This window comes from Cyprinus carpio, chromosome B1 (assembly GCF_018340385.1).
Source record: "Cyprinus carpio isolate SPL01 chromosome B1, ASM1834038v1, whole genome shotgun sequence".
NCBI lineage: Eukaryota > Metazoa > Chordata > Actinopteri > Cypriniformes > Cyprinidae > Cyprinus > Cyprinus carpio.
In genome coordinates, this window is record NC_056597.1 from 36698808 (window position 1) to 36719702 (window position 20895).

Consider the following 20895-nt stretch of genomic DNA (forward strand, 5'->3'; position numbering starts at 1 on the left):
ATGATGTTAGTTGGCTAATGTTAGCTGTTTGGTTTTAGTAATTCTTCAAAACATTGCCTTCTGTGTTCAACAGAAGTTGGAAATGCATACAGGTTTGGAACAACTCGAGGGTGAGCAAATGATGACAGAATTATCATTTTTAGTTGAACTATAAAGAAACTTTTATTGATTGTTATTTGGGTGAATAAATAATGACCGAATTGCTTTTTGAATGAACTATTCCTTTAATGTAATAACAAGGACATCACATCAATGCACCAACGTGTGATTTTTGCACAGTTTGTTTGCACTATTAATAGTTAATATTTATGATGCGCTGTATCCTGATGTGAAAAGCCCATTAAACTCTTGAGATTTGCATGGTCTATTTGCATACGTTACAAAGTATCAAGCCTTCTTTGCATCTTTGGATCAATATTTTCATATTGCATTATATTTCACACCAAAAAAAAATAATAATGTTGTTATACTTTACAATAAGACTCAGTTACTTTATGTATTGCTTTTTAACATTGTTTTCACAGCAATAAATTACATTGTTGTAATGCATAAAAAAGCAAAACTCTCATGCTAAAAACAAGGCATATTATTGCACATTATTGACATTCCCAACATCCCACTTTCCTGCACGGACTTTCCGGACATTTCACAACTGTCCACACTTCTCTCATACTTGTATGATTCATATTATTACAAGGATCAAAATGTGTTGTGTCTACACACATATTTTCTGTGATTGTTGTCTTGACTAACTCTGAAGCAACCAAGTATTATGTTTATTACTTGAGTTGCAGCATCGTTACTCAATGCGTTTGCAGTCACTGCGGGTAACTTCATGTTTGTTTTGTGTTTTCTCAGCAATCACAAAAACATGTCCAGGTCACAATGCAACCCAAAAAATATATTTTGTATGAAGAAAGTGAGGCTTTTTTTTTTGCATATTTGTTTTTTTTTTTTTTTTTTTTTTTTATTATTGTGAGTGTAGATCTTTTTTTCTCAAAATCTTTTTAATTTTAAAATCTTTTTTATGTTTAAGATATAGATAAGTTAGTTTCTTCTTTGGAACAGAAATTCAGCATTGCATTGCTCACCAATGGATGCTCTGCAGTGAATGGGTGCCGTCAGAATGAGAGTCCAAACAGCTGATAAAAACATCACAGTAATCCACAAGTATTTGAGACCACTCCAGTCCATCATTGCTTCCGGAAAAATACGAGTTCTTTATGCATAATATTGCTTTCTCCATTGAAAAAGTCATATCGTCACTGTTTACAAGCCAAAACAGTTTTCAACAAATATGTTGGTGGATTTTGATGTGAGAGAGTAACAGGGGATGGACTTTTTCACTGGAGGAAGCATTATTATGGATTACTCATGAAGTATTGTGATGTTTTTATCTGCTGTTTGGACTCTCATTCTGACGGCACCCATTCACTGCAGAGGATCCAATGGTGAGCAAGTAATGGAATGCTACATTTTCCAAAGAAACAAACTCATCTGCATCTTGGATGGCCCGAGAGTGAGTGATTTTTCAATTAATTTGCATTAGTGGGTGAACTATTCAGTATTCATTCTCAAAGATCTTGTCTGAGCGTGTTTTGGTTTGGTAACATTAGTGGGAGTCATTTTGCATTTGCAGAACTCACGGTCAGGACGTGCTGTTGTGTCTGATCAAGAGTTCCCGTTGTTCATTCTGTCTCTCTCAGTTCCCCACTGTTTCTTGCCCCTTGACCCTTTGTTTCATGAATTCTTTGTGGTTTTTGAGTACTAGCAGTCAGTCAGGCAGGGCAAGAGCAACATAATCCAGACAGATTTTTCTGCACATGATGGTTAAAGCTGCTGTGTTTTTTCCAGTGTTACCGGGACAGTTCACCAATACATTTTTCTGTCATCATTTATTCATCACTACATGAGTCTTGTAAACTGTATTTTAGCTCTGAAATAAACAATGCTGGATAATAGGCATTAAAGTTCTCTCAAAATGAAATGAGTATGTTTATTGCTATGCTTACATTACAACTCAATAATTCTGTACATATTCGCAATAAATAAATACAAATTACAAAACAAATGCATTTACTCAAAAAGCCAACAATTTTTGGAATATGCATTGCCAGGTTTATTAGACAACCAGTTCATTTAGTGATGGTTTGATTAGATATTTTATACAGGGAAGTTCTACTAAAAGAGATAAAGATGGTGTGTTAATGCCAAGTAGTTGAAGAAACCTTTTGGGCATAGTTCATCCAAAAATAAACAGTATGTAATTATTTACTCGCCTTCAGGTTGTTCCAATACTGATCACAAAAGAGGATATTTTGAAGAATTTTGAGTCATTGCTTCTATTGTTCAGGTTGTTCCAATTCTTTAATGTTTACTATCATTTTATTTTTTGCTTAAATTTATTTTGTGATTAACGCAGATTGGAACAACTTGAGGGTGAGTAAATGATGACAGAATTTTCATTTTTTGGGTGAACTATCCATTTAACCTCCCTATTTAGCCTCTAATGTATATCATTTAAGGTCTGACACTGAATACATTCATGCATACTGTAGTTTTGACCTCTGACCTGCTGCTGTCATGTTGTTTTTAATGAAGCTCCATAAAAGTGTTGATTAACATTAATCACTGTATCCTGACCTCAGCAGCACAGCAATTCATCAGCACCAGTGCAGCTTTGCAGCACTTATCAAGTGCATTCTTTATAGTTTTATTTTTGGTTTCTTTGTTGACAATGAGTAATGGAGTGAGCATGAGGTGGGACCAGACATTGGCCTGGGGTTTTACAGTGTTGTTGTTGCTGTGGGAATCAGAGATCTGAAATGGTGCTGCTGTTGTGGGAAACTCACTGCAAGCATGTCAGAGTTCATCCCATCTGAATGTGCTTGAATTCTTCAGGTCAGACGTAAGATGTTAATTTTTATCATGCTTTACTCAAATGCACCATCTGGCTGCATTACAACTCAGTCCAGCTTGTGCTGATTTTGAGGATGACGTGACTGGCTTTCTCAGATACAAAGTGAAAGTTCAGAGTCCAGAATGTTATTACTATAACTATTACGAAAATCTAGTGCAGTTTAACTTTTTTTTTTTTTTTTTTTTTTTGGAAAAACTGATATTTGACAGACAGACATACTTTATTTATTTAATCATTCATTCACTGATTCTTAATGTAGTAGTCTAAGTAGTATTCATTTATTAATATTTTTATTTATTTATTTATTTATTTATTCATTCATTCATTTTTTTTTCAGGAGGACTGTTTTTGAACTATATTAAAATTCTCCTATTTGTACCTGTTTTTCTTTAGTTTGTTTCTTTGTAAGTTTTTTAAAAAGAAGCCTGATTATTAAAAATAATTTTTGTTAACTGAAATAAAGCTGAAATAAAATAAAATATAAATGATAGACTTAAACACAAAAAGTTAAAAAAAAAAAAAAAATTAAATGTGTTCTAGGCAACTAAGTGCAATAAAAGAAGTTGAAGTATTAAAGTGACGAAAGCTAAAACAGATATTAAAATAATAAAGGAATTTGTGTATTAAAAAAAATTATACACATAAAAGCCTTAAAATTAAAATTAAAACTGAAGATATAAAATAAATACTAACTGAAAATATTAATATTTAAAAATATAATATAAAAATACTTCAATAATATATGAATAATGCTAAAACAACATCTTGAAATAATATCACTTGAAAATATCAGGATTTATTAAATATTAAAGGTGCTGTATGTAGGATTGACACCGAGTGGTTGAACTAGGTATTGCATTCCAAATTCAAAATATTGGAGAGGGTTTTTTAACCGGCCCCTCCTCTTCAGACTTGACACACACGCAGGTTGCCAGATTAAGGACACCAATTGGAGAGGGTTTTTTGACGACACGCAGGTTGCCAGATTTTTTCCGCCAACTGGCAACCCGTGGTGCCAAAATACAACTGGCAGTGGGTGGGTTTTACAAACCAAAACAAACAACGACGTTATTCCGGGGACACATTTTTTAAGGGGAGTATATGTGTGTGTAGTTTTGTTTTTCAGATAAACCAGTATGTTAACTTAAATGTTTCTTAAATGTCTGCAAACATATTATGGTATTTTCATGAGTCAAAATCTTACTTACAGCACCTTTAAGCATTATTTTTAGGAAATACTCTTAATAACACACAAAATGTCATCTGCGTCACTCGTTTGAGAATTGAACCCATCATCATTGGTTTAGGTACCGGCGATGTGGTGGCAATCATGATTCCTGAGCCCAAAGGTCGTGAGATCGTGGCCCTGCTGGAGAAGAACATAACCGTGGCCATGCACATCACCATCGGCACGCGCAACCTGCAGAAGTACGTCAGCCGCACCTCTGTGGTGTTCGTCTCCATCTCCTTCATCGTCCTGATGATCATCTCTCTGGCCTGGCTGGTCTTCTACTACATCCAGCGCTTCCGCTACGCAAACGCACGCGACCACAACCAGGTGCCGTATACAGTCACACTTGTATTTTACACAGCATGCATTAACAGAGCAAAGAAAAATCAGCAATCAGAAATTTCAGTGCAGCATGCTTCTTGTCTTTTGCAGAGGCGATTGGGCGATGCTGCAAAAAAGGCCATAAGCAAGTTACAAGTGCGGACCATCAGGAAGGGTGACAAGGTTCGGTTCGTCTTGTGGTTTTTTTTGGCCGATGTCTTGGTATTTGAGTGTTACTGTGAAATGTTTTGAGCAAGATACTCAAAGGAGTAATCCCATAGGTCTGACGAAAAATCATGCTTTTTCATATTTTTGTGTAAACTGTGATGCATTTTTTAAATCCTTTAATGAAAAGAAAGCTACAAATTTGAAATCCATCATATTTAATTGAATTTATCCTTGCTGTATAAAAGTATTCATTTCTTGCAAAACAAAAAATCATACTGACGTTGTTCTGATTCTAAATTCTTATTGCAAGTGTCACTTTTGAATAAGAAAATATATAAGCGATCAAAATGTGTGATATTTGTAGTCTGACTGGTGATTCAATCTCATTATGTGTGTTTTATGACTGTAAGTTCCTGTCTGCTGCTTTAGCTCTAATGGAGATCTCATGGAAGTGTACACATACAGTCGCCCACGTGTGGTTTTTCACAACATTATTTATCAACCCGCTGTTTCTAGGAAACCGAGTCGGACTTTGATAACTGCGCTGTGTGTATTGAAGACTACAAACCTAATGATGTTGTCAGGATACTGCCGTGTCGGTAAGATTTCACACAGACATTACAAGACATCAGCAAAGTAGTTTGAAATGACGAATTCGGATTCTCAGAGAAATAGAAGGCTTAAAACTGGAAGGAATTCATCATTAGCGTCGTATTGAAGTTCAACCTAAAACTTTTGAACTAAATGAGCTCTTCCTTTAAAGCCATTCAGTTTTAATCTGTGAAAGTCAAACTTTAAACGTTTTTCCCAATTGTGCAGCATCACTTCTTTTCTTTTATTTATTTGCTAAAATAGCCAATACAGTGTCCATATTAATTTGGTTAAAATGCATTAAAATTTTAATTAAAATGTTTAGAGAGGGGTTTTTTTGGCGTGTAAAATGTGTCTCTGACTGTTTAATGTCACTGTGGTGTTGTTGTTGTCAGTCATGTCTTCCATAAGAATTGTGTAGACCCTTGGCTACAGGACCACAGAACCTGTCCCATGTGCAAAATGAACATCCTAAAGGCCCTGGGCATCCCGGTAAAAGTAGAAGCTACTCTGTCCATGAGACTTACATGTAACCTTGTGTTTTGCTCTTTAATGACACTGTAATTTGCCATTCGAACAGCCCAATACAGACTGTTCTGATGACAGCCCTCCTGATTATGAGATGTCTGTCAGCGGGCCGCCCACCAACCCTTTGACGGGCGCTAGTGAGGTCTCAGTGGGCGAGAGCTCGGTGGTCCTGGACCCAGCTGTCAGAACAATAGGCCTGTCACACATTTACCATGAGATGGATGCCTTCCCGCAGGTTGGAGAGAGCCGCCACATCGCCAGCAGTGAGTATGGATGAACTGTCATGAGACTCGCAATACACAAGTCTATGCATTATCAAGAAAACAACTTGTCTTGACATAAACCTTTTGTTGGGGAAAGTAGTTTAGTTTTTCTCAAGGTATTTTATGAAAATAAGAAAAATAAAAGTATTGTATAACATCTAAATAATTTATGAATACTGAATAACTATCATGCTGACATGCAAATGTTTGGAGTCAATAAGATATTAATTAGTTTTCAAAAGTCCCTTTTCTCACCAAGGCTGCATTTATTTATTTTATATTGTGCAATATTATTACAGTTTTAAAAAACTTTTAAATAATTTTACAATTTTTCTATATAAATATATGTTGAAATTTAATTTTTTAATTAATATTTAATTATTTTATTTGTATTTTTTATTTTTATGCAAAGCTGAATTTTCAGTAGGAAATTTTAAAATGGTGATTTCCAGGGCTGGAGTTCATGCAATCAATGGTCATTTTCATATTGAATATTGAATATATATTTTTCTGGTTGAAGAATTGCTATTTCTGAGTGTAGTCTTTGTAAAATTAATTTTAAACGTCCTTACAGTTGTATAGAAATTCATTGTTTCAGAAAAGTGGGAACAATATATGGACCTTCACTTTCTTATTTCAGTAGGGTTTTCGTTTACTGTATAAAATGAAACTCAAAAGAGGAATCAATTAAATTGGAATTATTATCCTAATAAAGACATTTTTCCATATAATGCAAGGATCTGTATAAGAAATGCTTAGAAAGAACAAATATAAAAGGAATTGTAGTTCCAGCGTGAAATTCCCGTCTCTCACATTGACCTACAGTACACCATCTCTTGAATGTGGATTTGATTATTTTAGTCCGTTTCAGTGATCTATTATTCAGTTCTTGCATGTGATCTACTTTCAGCTCTCACATATTTAGGTCATTTTTTGGTACCGGCAGCAAATAAAAGCACAGCCTGTCCTGGTTCTCCATCGCAGCTCTTCTCTGATCCTGTGCTGCTTCTGTAGCCCATATCAGGCCTTTGGTTAGCTTAGGAGACTAGATTTGTTACTTTGGTCTGCTGCCACTCACTGTAAATAAGCCTGTCAAACTCCAGACATTCTGAGTTTATATCTCGTTATTCTGACTTTTTTTAATTGCGAGTTTATATCTTGCAATTCTGAGTTCATATCTCGCAATTCAGACTTTTTTCTCAAAATTGTGAGTTCATATCTCACTATTCTTAATTTAAATATTGCAAATTTGAATATTATTTTAAAATGACGCATTCCTTTCTGGTAATTTTGAGTTTACATCTCATTATTCTGACTTTTTTTTTTTTTTGATGAAAACATCCACTAAATTAAACTGCTGTAAAAATGTATCAGATAATTTTTTTTTTTTCAATTTTTTTTTTTGCATAAATCTATTAATCAACCCCAGTCCTGATCAAAACTACCAAATGTTTAAAAAAAATCCAAGATTTTAACTCTTTAATTGCCAAGTTCATAAATGATGTCACTGATTTGGGGGGAAAAAAACAAACAAAATGACTTATTTTCAATATAAAAGTAATTGTGGCTGGATATTTTTTTTACCTTTTATCACAGTCTTGGGCATGTCGAAGATTAGTAACAACATTGGCTTTGATGCATTTTTAGTTTTTGTGCAGCATTAGATTTTATTTTTTTTATCCCTCATTTATTGTTCGTGGCTGTTTTTGCCCCATTGACTTCCATTATAATTACATTTTTTGATTGCAAAGCCATGCCACCATAAAATCATGCATTCTTGGTGGTTGGTGGTTTTCCCTGTTGGGAAGAGGTAAATTTTATTTTTTACAGTTGATCACTAGGTGGGACCATTAACCCTTTAGATAGGGCAGCAGGTGCATAAGTACACTTAGTTTGTTTTTGCTTACTCCATGTAGTTCTGAGAGCTGAGGTGCATATTTAGATTTTTTTCAGATACATCAAGGTAAGTGCACAAAGGTCTCTCTCACACTCTCTCTTTTTCTCTCTCTCTCTCTCTCTCTCTCACACACACACACACACACACACTATAATTTGCTGTTATACTCCATATAACTCCATACACAAGCCAGAAACTAAGCTTTTTTTGCACAGGCCTATCTAAAGGGTTAATGGTCCCACCTAGTGATCAACTGTAAAAAAATAAAAAAACATTTACCTCTTCCCAACAGGGAAAACCACCAACAATCAAGAATGCATGATTATATGGTGTCATGGCTTTGCAATCAAAAAATGTCGTTATAATGGAAGTCAATGGGGCAAAAACAGCCACGAACAATAAGTGAGGGAGAATAAATTAACATCTAATGCTGCACAAAAACAACAATGCATCAATGCATCAAAGCCAAAGTTGTTACTAATCTTTGACATGCCCAAGACTGTGATAAAAGGTAAAAAAAAAAAAAAAATAGTCCACAATCACTTTTTATATTGAAAATAAGTCATTTTGTGTGTTTTTTTTCCCAAATCAGTGACATCATTTATGAACTTGGTAATTAAAGATTTTTTTTAAACATTTGGTAGTTTTGATCAGGATTGAGGTTGATTAATAGATTTATGCATGTGTGAATTTGCCCAAAGTGTATTTTTGAGTTTTTGAAAATTTTCAAAGCATTTTCCCAAAATATGTGTAAAAATAAGATTTGTCACCAAAAATCATTCCATTTGCTGAAACACAGGGAAAGTTGTGGCCAAAATAAGACTCAACTTCACCCCCTAGTGGACGAAAACGTCCCCAACAACGCATAAGGGTTAAATTGCGAGTTTATATCTCACAATTCTGACTTTTTTTTCTCAAACTTGCGAGTTCATATCTCACAATTTTGAGTTTATATCTTTCAATTCTGACTTTTTCTCAATTCTGGGTTTATATCTCGCGATTCTGACTTTTTTCTCAAAATTGCGAATAAATATAAATCTTGCATTTTTTACTTTTTGTCAAAATTGCATGTTCTTTTCTCGCAATTCTGAGTTTTATATCTCGTTATTCTGACTTTTTTGTAACGAGTATATATCTTGCAATTCTGAGTTTATATCTTGCAATTCTGACTTTTTCTCAAAATTGAGTTTTTATCTCACAATTCTTATTTTTTTTCTTATCTAAAATAATTAATATCGCAATTCTGAGTTGATATTTTGCAGTTTGGACTTTTTCCCAAAATTCCAAGTTCATAGCACAATTCTAGGTTTATATTTCGCAATTCTGACTTTTTGTTAAACTTGCGAGTTCATATCTTGCAATTATGAGTTTAGATCTTGCAATTCTGACTTTTTCTCAATTATGTGCTCATATCTCGCAATTTCAGACTTTTTTTCTCAAAATTGCTCATTTATATCGCACCATTTCAATTGCACAATTGTAATTTAAATTTTTTATTCAATGGCAGAAACAAGCTTCCATACGAATCTTGTTAACGTTTTCATTCTGATTCAAAAACAACGGCTCGCACCAGGTTTGGTGTTAAAATAGCACTGGTCCTCACATACGTCCTGAATGTTTTATGTTGTTTCAGGTGAGCACCAGCCGTCCATGAGCACTGATTCAGACACCTCACTCATCATGCCAGTGGAGCTCGTCCTGTCCGACATTGAACTGCAGTCCGATCCAGAACAGGACGATGTGAAGTCTTGAAGTGCCATAAACAGAGCAGGACTGCAGCGGGACAATAAAAGAACATGAGCAATAGCAGCACAGGTGTGCAACCTCCTTTTTTGACCTCATGGTCTCAATCGCCGCAAAAAAACAGCTTGCTTGTCCTCTTCCTCTGGCTGTATTGCACTCAATGTCTTCTGTCCCAAGCTTGTGTTACCAGACTGGAAAGCCACATGGTCCTACAAAGGATGTTTAAGGTTTTTTTTTGGTTTTATTTTGGATGTTTTTGATTGTTTATGGTTTCATTTGGGGTATATGCCAGTATACACCAGGATATTCCAAAATGAATTTATGTAATGCATCAGTGAATGCGCCCTACATTTGCTTTGAGTGTGTAAAGCGGTTTGTGTGTGCTGTAACCAGCAGTTCATATGGTCCAGTGTCAGATGCTCCTTGTGAAGTATCACCAGTGCTTAACGTATGCAGGACGCTATTCTTGCTTCTCCTCAAATGTGATGTGTCAGATCATGCTACAGTGAACCCAGAAACCCAGCTCATGCCATGGTGAGTGTTTCAGCAGCCGTATCCAGTCACAGTGTGTCACGACAGTGTTTGTGAATCACAATGTCCCACAAATGCAGACACTTTCCGCTCATTTTGTCTTGACTAAGTGCTATCATCTGTTCTGCTAGGCCACATGCACACTGCTAAATACAGTGACAACTGCATTCAAATTCAACCTAAGTGACGACTAAATTTTCATGTCATATTCAAAGCTGCATGCATGTCATATTTCATTTAGCTTGGAAATTAATTACGATGTGGAATGTCAAAAATAACTAAAGGCCCATTCACACGCAAAATAACTATTAGTTATGCACCAAAATGAATTATTTAGAGAAAGCATGATACCAAATTTAGTTTTTCATTTAGTCGAAAACGGAACACTGAAAGTTTATTTAATAATCAATTGAAATGAATCTATTAAAGGGATAGACCCTTGAGATGATCCATCTAATATTCGAGGGGGTCCCAGTTTTTTTATTGAATTGAATAAAATTGAATTCAAATTGAATTTAACTATTTAAATGAATTTAATTAATATTCAACAGTCAAATAAAAGCGGAGTCGTTTATAAATATTTAAATTGGCATTTACAAAGGCATTTTTTTACATGCATTTTAATTGTTTAGTTAAGTTTCTATTCCAATTCATTGTCAAAATATAAAAATCCAAAAGCATAAATTACGTAAAAATATAATGAATGGTAATTTTGTGAGAATAGCACAATATCATCCTTGGAGTAACTTTCAAAATGATATTTTCCTATTTTTGTATATATAAATATTTTCGGTTTCATACGTAATAAAATATTGACAGCCAATCAGAATCCTCCTGACTTAATATTGCAAGCAAAAAATAGTGAATAGTATGATTTTTTTTTGAAAATATAATACAGAGCACACTGCATGCATTATGGTATCCCACAGTGCTATGCTTGATTGATATTATGATTTTAATATTGAAAGCATTTTTATTTAAAAACAATGAAAAAAATAAAAAATGTATTAATTAATTAATTAATTTGATTGGACTCCATACTAAAATGAACAACAACTGATTCCAGGGACTTGGATTGTCAGTGTTGATGAAGTTTAAGATATTTTACACTGGATTTAATTCTATATTTATATAATATTATGGATGCCACTCTCTGTCATTTGACAGAAATGCAGTATTGTAATCTTTTTCACATGCTATATTTATAAACATTTGTCAGTATAAAGTGTATACTTTTTACGGTTTTCAGTATGCATTGAGCTAGTGTAACATTATGAAGACCGTCTGAGTCAAGCTTCGTGATTCATACACATGTGATTCACTCCCACAAATAACAGCACTTGTCACTTCCTAACTCCTGCAGTGTGCATGTGGCCATTTTTGTAATATTCTCTGGCATTGACGTGCTAAATTAACCTCTTCAGAGGCTGTTTCTATTACTTTAAAGAGGAATTGTTGGGTTGGATTTAAATGTAAATAATGGTAGAACGTTTGTAAATTTAGATTTGTTTTCTGTGGCATCTAGGATTTCGACATTATATTTGTGGACATGATTGCTTTACTCCTAGCTGAAAGTAAAGTGTGTTATTTATTGCAACACCAAACAGAATTTCAGTCTGAGCAACTGAATTGATCCGAGCATCTAGTGGCGTAGACGCTACGGTTTGTCCAAACAATGGATGACGACCAAAAAACGTCCGAAGATTGTGCTTTGTCACTGTTTTTGCTGTTCTGTTCAGTTTACTGTAGAAATTGCACAAGTATGTTTACAGGCCAGTAGTAAAAGATAGCATTTAAACGGCTCACAATACTTTTGCAGAAGGTTAGCATATGACTAACAGGCCTGTTTGATATGGCCGTTTGCTTTATATCATGCACAATAGGAAAGCAAAAGACTATTGACAGGTTATTTTGATATCAAAGGGTTTATTTTTCTATAAAAGAAAAAAAGCCAGAAACAAAGGACACATACTGTATGAAGAGAAACAACACCCCTTTTAAATATTTATGTTTTATTATTATAATTATTATTATTTTACTAAATAGCTTTCCAGTATAGAGATACAGTGATCATATGTAGCGTGTCAATGTTAAATGCAGACTTACAGTGTATCTGCCAACTTCCAATATTTCTTATTATTTTAAAAACTATTAATTAAGATGATGTTATTATGAATTATTAGTCATTTAATTAGGTATTTTGGTTTAATGTTTCATTTATTTATTTTTTTCTCAGTGAGACTTTGTCTAAAAATGCACTTCCCCAGTTAAATGCAGGGGCTCATTCCCAGAATGCACTGGTGCAGCGGGACGTCTGATGAATGTTCAGTACACCGAAGCTTTAGTGTTTCATTTCCTCACCCTGTTGGATATGTCTGCATATGTTGGTTATGTTAGGACAGGTGGATGTCGCGTGACCTGTGCATTTGTACTGAATGCTCTTTCTGTGGAGGACAGCGCTGGGGTCTGTGATCCTCATATTCATACTCAGTAATATTTAACGTAAAGGCATCTGTCAGCCAAAAAGCACATGAGATTTCCCTGAGATCCGCAGATTTTATTGTCATGTTAGTCTAGCATGTATGAAACGGATGTTTAGAGGAATTTTATAAGATTAGATGGTTAAGCACTTATGATTTGGTGCTTATTTAATCATTGTAACAAACATGCACAAACTCTATGACAGTGGGCTGGATTCACAAAAATCTTAAGAAAAATAAGTTACAAAACTTCTTATAAATTCTAAGAAGTTTGTAGGAATGTTGAAAAATGTGCAATTCTTGAGAAGAAATCCAAACATACTAATGATAAATTCTAAGTTCATAAGAATGTTAAAAAGTGCAATTCTTGAAAAAATTTCAAAAAGTACATAAGAATGTTAAAAAAATTTTGCAATTCCTGAAATAGTTTACAAAACTTCTAATAATAAATTCTAAGAAGTTCTTAAGAATCTTAAAAAAATGTGCAACTCATGAAAAAAAATGCAAATTCTAAGTACATAAGAATTCTAAAAATTCTAAAAATAAATTTTAATGTTGAAAAAATGTGCAATTCATGAAAAACATCATGAAAGTAGTTCAGATAAATTCTACATTTGTATAATGTTTAAAAATGTGTAGTTCTTGAAAACCATGAAAATTCAAAAAAGTTTGTAATTGTGTTTAAAAAAAAGTGCAATAAATTATTTTAAAAATCTTAAGCAGATGTTGTTCTTATCTGAAAAAGCACATACAATATTGTCATTGACGCAGGCTTGATCGGAGTTCAGCACTCAACGTTTTGTTTTTAAGAACTTCTTTTTTTTCTAAAGAAAAACATTTTCAAGAATTTTATTTCTTCTTAAGTTTGTAATAAGAAAAAAATATAACATTCATAAGAAGTTTTTACAAAATATTCTAAACTTTTTTTTTTTCTGAAGTTAAGAAGCATTATATTCTTAAGTATGTTTTGTGAATTCGTCCCAGTGTGTTTTCATTGTTTAAAGTCGTCTGTCTGGAATGTCTAGGAATAATTTTGGGAATCCTTTAAAGTGGTCATATCTTGCATTTGTTATTTATTTTTTCTCCTTGGGAAATTCGTTTGCAATATTTCCGTGCTGTGCCTTTAAGACGATGTAAATGCCCTGTTCGTATATAAACATGAGCATTTGGACACATTTGGATAGATTCATCAAAAAGTGTTGAGAGCTACATTTTGCACTATGTTTGCATCAAGGTGATATTTCTTCTATGACCCCTTTAAAGGAAGCAGTGTGTGTGTGTGTGTGTGTGTGTGTGTGTGTGTGTGTGTGTGTGTGTGTGTGTGTGTGTGTGTGTGTGTGTGTGTGTGTGTGTGTGTGTGTGTGTGTGCGCGTGTGTGTGTGTATGTGAGTGTTTGTCTGACTGCTGTTTCAGTGTTTTTGTCATGCACTGGACCTGAAAGCTCTGATATATCAAGCACACTCTGTATATGCATATCAGTTTTCTTGTGAAACGATTGGATGCTAACCAGGCTGCTGTGAACCATTAGCATTCGGTTGATAACCTTCCTTAATGTGCACCAAATGTCTTTCATGGTTTGTAAATGTGGTTTTTGCAGTAAATCGATTTGCTTTTGTTTTTGTTTTTTTTGTTTTTTTTAGTGCAATAAAATCAAATTGTGATAAATATTCAACTGCCACTCTCCTAAATATCTTTAAAACAGATTTGAGATTTGATATTTAATGCTGGCCACAGCTCTCTGGACTTTTTCATGCGACCGTCTGGCTTCCGTCTCGGTTCACCTTTTGCACAATTTCTCAGTATTTTACCACTTCCATGTTTTACATGTTAAAGGAATTGTATTCTTACTTCTTGTTTGTGGCCAGTTAAACATGCTCATGAAAGCACTTTGTCTCGTTTGTGAGGAAGTCTGACCAGAACGTTTAAAGATGACGTGTGTCATTTGTCTCGATGTGTGAGTGTGCAGTGATTCTTTGGCTGAAGAGTAGCATATAGGGTTGGAAAACATTATTTTTGCAGTTCTGTTTAATGCTGCTAGTGAGCCAGAAATGGTATGCTTCACCTTTAACCTCTCTGACCTCTATGTCAGTCAGATATGGCACATGATATACTGTATAATACATCCCTTAAGTGGGATCCACACTTTTAGTAACTCAGTCCAGTACAGCTTTTTTTGTTATGAAAGAAAATGTAAATATATTCAGCCACAGTTATAACACATCAATGTGTAACGCATGATTGTGAGGGACAATAACTTTCATTTGAGGTTTTTCAGTTACTACTCACTTTGTCTTATACTTTTTTAAAATTGATTAATTATACATTTAATTTATTTTGAAATGTAAGTTTTTGATAAGGAAATACCAAAAAGTTAGTCAGTCTTTTTTTTTCTTCTAACTTCTTTATTCATCAAAGAATCCTGAAAAAAATGTGCCATGGTTTCCACAAAAGTATGAAGCAGCACAACGGTTTTAAACACTGATAATAATCAGAAATGTTTCTTGAGCAGCAAATCAGCATATTAGAGTGATTTCTGAAGGATCGTGTGACACTGAAAATTCAGCTTTGATCACAGCAATAAATTACATTTTACAATATATTACAGTAGGAAACTAAATTGTAATAGTATTTCACAGTTTTTACTGTATTTTTTATCAAATAAATGCAGACTTCATGAGCAGAAGAGACTTCTGTAATTTAGAAAAGATACAGGTACAATATTTGATCTCACATCTAAAGTCAAGTGGACTTACTTCTCTTTTAAATGTATATTTTAAAAGAAGATGAATATGGATTCTGTAATGTTATTTTATATACATGTTTTTCAGCCAAGAACACGAAGAAGAAACACCTGTGTAAATCTAGTTAATCTTGTGGTTTTATTTCAAGGTGCCTCCCCTTTAACCACTGAACGGTTGCATACCTGTCATTAAGTCTTCCTCTAATGCTTTTCATCAGCACAGAAAACGCTGCTGTTTCCAAGCAACAGCTAACATAAAGACGACAGACTGAACTCTTAAAAGCGCCGTATGGATCTTCATGTGTGTCAGCCAGCTGACATCTGCTGCAGGAAACCATTAAACACAAGGACAAAGCTGTGTCAACAGAACAACCGCCGCTCGAAGATGTTTCCATCATAACCACGGATGAAAGGTGAAGATGATAAAAGAGGCCTGGGGGGATGACTGCTATCGGTTTTACTTTTAGCAGTAAAGCACAAACACATCCATGTGAGTTAATGTACATCTCAGAATGAATAAAATAAAAAATCCACCTCAACATTTACACATGCAATGTTTTCAGAATGCACATACTTTCTGCTCAAGAAGTTCATACGAATCTTGAAAAAAGTGTGCAACTCTTGAAAAAAAATACGCAAATTCTAAAAAGTTCATAAGAATTCTAAAAATTCTAATAATCAATTTCAATGTTGAAAAATTCTACGTTTGTAAAATGTTGAAAAATGTGCAGTTCTTGAAAACCATGAAAATTCAAAAAAGTTTGTAATTGTGTTAAAAAAAAAGTGCAATCAATTATTTAAAAAATCTTAAGCAGATGTTGTTCTTATCTGAAAAAGCACATACAATATTGTCATTGCCACAGGCTTGATCAGAGTTCAGCACTCAACGTTTTGTTTTTAAGAACTTCTTTTTTTTCAAAAGAAAAACATTTTCAAGAATTTTATTTCTTCTTAAGTTTGTAATAAGAAAAAAATATAACATTCATAAGAAGTTTTTACAAAATATTCTAAACTTTTTTTTTTCTGAAGTTAAGAAGCATTATATTCTTAAATATGTTTTGTGAATTCGTCCCAGTGTGTTTTCATTGTTTAAAGTCGTCTGTCTGGAATGTCTAGGAATAATTTTGGGAATCCTTTAAAGCGGTCATATCTTGCATTTGTTATTTATTTTTTCTCCTTGGGAAATTCATTCGTAATATTTCCGTGCTGTGCCTTTAAGACGATGTAAATGCCCTGTTCGTATATAAACATGAGCATTTGGACACGTTTGGATAGATTCGTCAAAAAGTGTTGAGAGCTACATTTTGCACTATGTTTGCATCAAGGTGATATTTCTTCTATGACCCCTTTAAAGGAAGCAGTGGTGTGTGTGTGTGTGTGTGTGTGTGTGTGTGTGTGTGTGTGTGTGTGTGTGTGTGTGTGTGCGCGTGTGTGTGTGTATGTGAGTGTTTGTCTAACTGCTATTTCAGTGTTTTTGTCATGCACTGGACCTGAAAGCTCTGATATATCAAGCACACTCTGTATATGCATATCAGTTTTCCTGTGAAACGATTGGATGCTAACCAGGCTGCTGTGTACCATTAGCATTCGGTTGATAACCTTCCTTAATGTGCACCAAATGTCTTTCATGGTTTGTGAATGTGGTTTTTGCAGTAAATCTATTTGCTTTTTTTTTTTTTTTAGTGCAATAAAATCAAACATGCAATGTTTTCAGAATGCACATACTTTCTGCTCAAAAAGAGCCTAAAAAGCTAAATCTTAGGCATAATTAGGGATAACGATTCATCTCCAAAAGCACAAACATAAAATAACATCAGAATTTTGTAATTACAGTATATACAAAATGTGCGAAAATGAATTACAATGAGAAAATGTTAAGAATAACAGTTTAAGAATGTCATATGTAAAAAATATATATATATTATATTTACAAATATTATTTTTATATTTAAATATGTAATATTAATTCATATTGCAGTTTTATATATATATATATATTGTAATAATGTATTATTGTTCTGATTTGTTCGCTATTTGCAATGATTACTGTTTACTATTTGTCATAGTGTGCTTTTTGGAGAATTGTATATCAGTATTATTATTATCGTTTTTGTTAAATTATTTTTACTATGTGTAACCCACAGCAAAAAAAAAAAAAAAAAATTTGATTTCTGCTTGATGAATGCCTACCTTTCTTTGTGTGAATAATATGTGTTTGTTTGTTAAAACTGAACGCAAACTTAGCTGGGTAAAAACCCCAAACCGGCTTCATGCAGCAGGTCACCTTATTTTAGTTGCTGTCCTAACATTAACCTGACACTAAAAGTCTGAATACCTCAGAAACCATGTTGGCAGAAAGTTTCGGATACACTAGAGCCCCTCGTGTTTTATTTATTGTTTTCAGAAAAAAACAGTGTTTTATCTTTCTTTAGCTTTAACATCAAATTTAATGTAATTCAGGATGTGCCTCACCCTCCTTCAGGGAAACAGATACAATACAGTTTTTAGCCGTGGCGCGACTGTTTGGGTGGATACCAGAGCATTTCCTAATCTCAGAAGGCATCGCTATCAAACTCATGTGTGATGTCTTGGGCTGTTCTGGCAGTTTTTTCTGATCTTCAAACACAGCCTCTGCTTTATAGGTTCATCTGCGATAGCCTTTCCGCTTGTTGGAGCTGGGCTTTGCAAAGGCCGTTCTAACCCAAAAGCGTGGCCTGGATTTCCGTCCTGTTCCTTATTATAGACCTACAGCCACCCTGCTTGTGCTCTTGCTTGATTATTCAATGGTTATGGATGTTCCCAGCATTGCGCAAACAAGATTTCCATTATTTAAACCAAAGCCAATTGGCTGCAAAAAATCTAGATGTCCTGCCAATTTTGGATCATGTGCTTTATGCCATTTTGTGTTGGATGTCAATAACTTGTCTCAACGTGTCCCTGCCAGGTCTCTGTTATCAGGATCTCCAGTGTTGTCTTACTGGCTGCAATCCTCTTCATTAATGTTCACTGGAAGAATCATGGTGTAGTTTTGATATGGTTTTGTTTTCTCCTCTGTAACTCCCATCAAGCATACTTATTTTTAATAAGTTCCCAAGTGATTTTATAACCCTCATTTACTGGCATTTAAAGGACAGTTTCAGGAATATGAAAATTGGGTCGCCATTCAGTCTCTTTCAAGTTGTTTCAGAAATTAGTTTCTTTCCTTAGTGGAAAGAAACTCATAAAGGAAGATAATTGTTCCATCCACCCATCCAACACCAAATATGTCTATTGGCCAATGCAGCTGCCAAAATTGAGTCCTTTGTCCTAACATGACCCTTTGTATGGCAACACACTTCCTCTCTCTGCAAAATATGTCTTTTAATAACACATTACATTTACTTAAAATCTAATACATGTATAAAAGAGTGGTGGAGAAGTTATGTGAAACTGTAGCTTGCCAAGTTACAAGATAATCAGTCAAAAAACTAGTTAGCTATAGACTACAATCTACACTGTTAAAAATAAAGGTGCTTCACAATGCCATAAAAGAACCTTTTTGTCTAAATGGTTCCATAAAGAACCTTTAACGTCTGAAGAACCTTTCTGTTTCACAAAAGTGTTGAAAGAGGGTTCTTCAGCTTATGAAAAGGTAAGAAAGAGATGATTCTTTTAAAAACCTTTGACTGATTGGTTCTTTGTGGAACCAGAAATGGTTGTTCTGTGGCATCGGTGTGAAGAACCTTTTAAGCACCTTTATTTTTTAAGAGTGCACAAACGAAAAGAGATAAGTTAGCCTAACTACGCTGGAGTTACTTAAATGGGGGGTGAATGAACAATAAACATCAAACATGTAAACACTCTGGAAACTCGAACAGGAAAATATGCAGTGTAGTAAACTGTATAATCATTTATATAATCGATATATATAATACGTGAACTATTAATGAAGTGTCATTAACGTTACCCGGACCTTCCAACATTTTCAAAAGAGAGAGCAAACTATTTAGAGAGAATCGATTCACTAGAAAGAATCGGACATTCCAATTCTGCACATGAGAAGAAGAGGGTTTTAAGGATGAACCGATTCCTTAGAATGAACGTCTGCTCTGTTCTTTACGGGTGCTTCACTGCATCTGTTACGGCTACTGTTCAGAATATTAGTTCGATTTTTACCCAAAGACATACTGCCCTCTAGTGGAGGCACATTATGCATAACTGTCTCCCACTTCCTATAGTGTTATATAGTGTTGTTAACTAAAACAAACAAATCAAATAGTTTTTGGATAGATGCCATGGCATATAACCGAAGTGTTAAAGTTACTAAAGATGATATTCAAAAGAAAGAAATATTTTTTTTAATGCCAAAGCATGTAAAAACTTAAACTATATACTATAAACTATATAAAAAATAAAATTAAAGTGAAACCCGAAGTAATTAAAAGGTTATTAAAAATATCAATACATACGAAAATAAAACTAGTACATAAACTAAAATGTAAATGAAAAATGAAATGTAAATTATATATATACATACAGGTCCTTCTCAAAAAATTAGCATATTGTGATAAAAGTTCCTTATTTTCCATAATGTAATGATAAAAATTAAACTTTCATATATTTTAGATTCATTGCACACCAACTGAAATATTTCAGGTCTTTTATTGTTTTAATACTGATGATTTTGGCATACAGCTCATGAAAACCCAAAATTCCTATCTCAAAAAATTAGCATATTTCATCAGACCAATAAAAGAAAAGTGTTTTTAATACAAAAAAAGTCAACCTTCAAATAATTTTGTTCAGTTATGCACTCAATACTTGGTCGGGAATTCTTTTGCAGAAATGACTGCTTCAATGCGGCGTGGCATGGAGGCAATCAGCCTGTGGCACTGCTGAGGTGTTATGGAGGCCCAGGATGCTTCGATAGCGGCCTTAAGCTCATCCAGAGTGTTGGGTCTTGCGTCTCTCAACTTTCTCTTCACAATATCCCACAGATTCTCTGTGGGGTTCAGGTCGGAGAGTTGGCAGGCCAATTGAGCACAGTAATACCATGGTCAGTAAACCATTTACCAGTGGTTTTTGGCACTGTGAGCAGGTGCCAGGTCGTGCTGAAAAAAGAAAACTTCATCTCCATAAAGCTTTTCAGCAGATGGAAGCATGAAGTGCTCCAAAATCTCCTGATAGCTAGCTGCATTGACCCTGCCCTTGATAAAACACAGTGGACCAACACCAGCAGCTGACATGGCACCCCAGACTTGACACTGGACTTCAGGCATTTTGGCATTTCCTTCTCCCCAGTCTTCCTCCAGACTCTGGCACCTTGATTTCCGAATGACATGCAAAAATTTGCTTTCATCCGGAAAAAGTACTTTGACCACTGAGCAACAGTCCAGTTGCTGCTTCTCTGTAGCCCAGGTCAGGCGCTTCTGCCCGCTGTTTTCTGGTTCAAAAGCACACGCCTGTGCAACGGTGGCTCTGGATGTTTCTACTCCAGACTCAG

The 20895-nt window shown here is 34.4% G+C and overlaps 1 protein-coding gene across 2 annotated transcripts in view; it reads left to right on the plus strand.

The window, feature by feature from the left end:
* Positions 1-9895, plus strand: part of LOC109056768 (RING finger protein 150-like) — a 10844-nt gene extending 949 nt beyond the window's left edge. Inside the window, exons 2-7 of one of the 2 annotated variants that reach the window (XM_042717310.1) lie at positions 4228-4478; positions 4584-4655; positions 5157-5239; positions 5627-5729; positions 5812-6022; positions 9553-9895. In XM_042717310.1, the coding sequence (XP_042573244.1) occupies positions 4228-4478; positions 4584-4655; positions 5157-5239; positions 5627-5729; positions 5812-6022; positions 9553-9671 (839 nt within the window). In that variant the 3' untranslated portion in view covers positions 9672-9895. The remainder of the gene's footprint in view (positions 1-4227; positions 4479-4583; positions 4656-5156; positions 5240-5626; positions 5730-5811; positions 6023-9552) is intronic. The other variant, XM_042717311.1, reaches the window with a different exon arrangement.
* Positions 9896-20895: the final 11000 nt, after the last annotated feature.